Below are 2,845 nucleotides of genomic sequence, written 5' to 3' on the forward strand. Positions count from 1 at the left end.
ATCTTTATTTTCTTGAAAAATTCAGACTTACAAGCGGATGGAACAATAATCAAGGAAATTGGGGATCAGGTTTTTAAAGACCCCCGATGAATCAACAACCGAGCAACCCGCCTCCTTATCCTTCCCACGGTCCAAGTTCTTCAAACAATGAGATGGGGCGTATTGAGAACATGTTCAAGCAAATGATGGAAAAGAATGCCGATTCGGATGCCCAACTTGCCTCACACAACACATCGATCCGCAACTTAGAAGTTCAAATGGGGCAAATCTCTTAAGCTCTAAATTCTCGTCCTAAGGGGGCATAACCAAGTGACATGGTAGTAAACCCAATGGGTGGAAACAACACGGGGCATGCCATGAACGTTACTACAAGAAGTGGAAAAGGTGAAAATGCACCTACCTCAAGTGAAAAACAACTTGCGAATGATGAGAAAGTGGTACAAGAAGAAGCGGTCCCGAAATATGGTGCAATCAAATGATGAAGTTTGTATTTATATTGATGATAGTGTGGAAGATACTTAAGAGGAGGTGAACCCGTCTAGGGATCCCATTATTTACATACCGGAGCCGGTCGTGCAAAAGGCTAAGGCACCATTGCCTAAGCCTCCACCTCCATACCCTCAAAGACTTGCCAAGAAAAATGGTGAGAATCAATTCAAGAAGTTTTTTCAAATGGTGAAGTGTCTCTTAATCAATGTGCCATTAGTTTAAGCTTTGGAACAAATGCCCGGTTATGCAAAGTTTATGGATGATCTCATGACAAAGAAGCTGTCAATGAATTTTGAAACTATCAAAGTCACTCATCAAGTGAGTGCAGTTGTGCATTCAATGGCTCCTAAGTTAGAGGATCCTTGTGCTTTCACGATTCCTTGTACAATTGGAAGTCCCGAGTTTACTAAAGCTCTTTGTGATCTTGGAGCAAGTATTAATTTGATGCCCTATTCGATTTTTAAGACTTTGGGACTTGGGCAACCAAGACCCAGCTCTATGAGATTGCAAATGGACAATCGTACTATGAAGAGACCTTTGGGAGTGATTGAAGATATCTTGGTTCGTGTTGATAAATTTATTTTTTCGGTGGATTTTGTCATTCTAGATTTTGAAGTTTATTATGAGGTGCCGATTATTCTTGGAAGACCTTTCCTTGCTATGGGAAAGGCTCTTTGTGATGTTAAAACTGTAGAACTCACCTTCCGAGTGGGTTATGAACAAGTGGTTTTCCATGTGTGTAAGTCCATGCGACAAGCAAATATAAATGAAGTATGCTCTTTTGTGGACTTGGTAACTGATGTTATTGTTGATGACACCAGTACTATGATCAATGTTGGTGATATTTTGGAGGCCGTCTTGCTCAACTTTGATGATGATGAGATGGATGGCCTCATGGAATGTGTAAACTCTTTGTAAGATATTATCTTTGGATCTTGAAAATATGATAACTCCTCCTACAAAGCCTTCCATTGAAGAGCCTCCTACCTTGGAGTTGAAGCCATTTCCTCCACATCTTCGGTATGAAATTCTTGACCCTTGTTCTACTTTACCGGTTATTCTTTCCTCTTGTTTGACTAACGTGCATATAGATTCTACATTGGCGGTGCTACAAAAGAGGAAGAAAGATATTGGGTGGACATTGGCAGATATTTGGGGTATAAGCCCCACATTTTGCATGCATAAGATCAACTTGGAGGAAGGTGCCAAACCATCTATTGAACATCAAAGGAGACTCAATGAGGCTATGCAAGAAGTTGTCAAAAAGGAGATTATCAAGTGGTTGGATGTCGGGGTTGTCTACCCCATCTCCGATAGTTCATGGACTTCTTCGGTTCAATGTGTCCCGAAGAAGGGGGGCATGAATGTGGTCACCAATGACAAGAATGAGTTGATTCCTATAAGTACAGTGACTGGATGGAGGGTGTGTATGGACTATCTCAAGCTCAAAAAAGTCATAAGGAAGGATCATTTTCCACTTCCTTTCTTAGACCAAATGATTGATAGATTTTCCGGCCGTGCTTTTTATTGCTTTCTTGATAGGTATTCGGGCTACAACCAAATTCTTATTGCTCCGGATGATCAAGAGAAAATAACCTTTATATGTCCCTATGGTACTTTCGCCTTCAAGCGGAGGCCATTTGGTTTGTGCAATGCACCAGCGACTTTTCAAAGTTGTGTGATGGATATCTTCATGAACATGGTGGAGGACTACCTTGAAGTTTTCATGGATGACTTCTCGGTGGTTGGAGATTATTTTGATGATTGTCTTGGAAATTTGGATAACGTGTTGGCAAGATGTAAAGAAACAAATTTGATGCTCAATTGGGAGAAGTGTCATTTCATGGTCGAGGAAGGCATTGTACTTGGCCTCAAAATCTCAAAGAATGGAATTGAAGTTGACAAGGAAAAGATTGAGGTGATTTCTAAACTTCCACCTCCAACTTCGGTGAAGGATGTGCGGAGTTTCTTAGGCCACACGGGGTTTTACAGGCGTTTCATCAAAGATTCCTCTAAGGTGATAAACCCGTTGCGCAAGCTTCTTGAGAAGGATGCTAAGTTCAACTTCGATGATGATTTCATGAGAGCTTTTGAATTGCTAAAGTTCAAGTTGACAACTACTCTTATCATCACAACTCCAAATTGGAGTGTCCTTTTTGAACTAATGTGTGATGCAAGTGACGTAGCGGTTGAGTCTATTTTGGGATAATGCATCAACAAGATTTTTCACCCGGTCTACTATGCAAGTAAGACCATGAATAGTGCCCAAGTCAACTACACCGGTACGGATAAAGAGCGCCTTGCCTTTGTGTTTGCAATTAAGAAGTTCAGCCCGTACTTGATGGGTGCAAAGATT

General features: G+C 41.1%; 1 protein-coding gene across 1 annotated transcript; it reads left to right on the forward strand.

Moving 5' to 3' along the window:
- Nucleotides 1–723: 723 nt before the first annotated feature.
- Nucleotides 724–1,407, forward strand: LOC138901141 (uncharacterized). The gene has a single exon (XM_070188881.1). The coding sequence runs from the start codon at nt 724–726 to the stop codon at nt 1,405–1,407; it is 684 nt and encodes a 227-aa protein (XP_070044982.1).
- The last annotated feature ends 1,438 nt before the right edge of the window (nt 1,408–2,845 follow it).

This window comes from Nicotiana tomentosiformis, chromosome 11 (assembly GCF_000390325.3).
Source record: "Nicotiana tomentosiformis chromosome 11, ASM39032v3, whole genome shotgun sequence".
Taxonomy (NCBI): domain Eukaryota; kingdom Viridiplantae; phylum Streptophyta; class Magnoliopsida; order Solanales; family Solanaceae; genus Nicotiana; species Nicotiana tomentosiformis.

Excerpts from the sequence above, each read along its gene's own strand:
- LOC138901141 (XM_070188881.1), top strand. The coding sequence starts at position 724 with ATGCCCGGTTATGCAAAGTTTATGGATGATCTCATGACAAAGAAGCTG.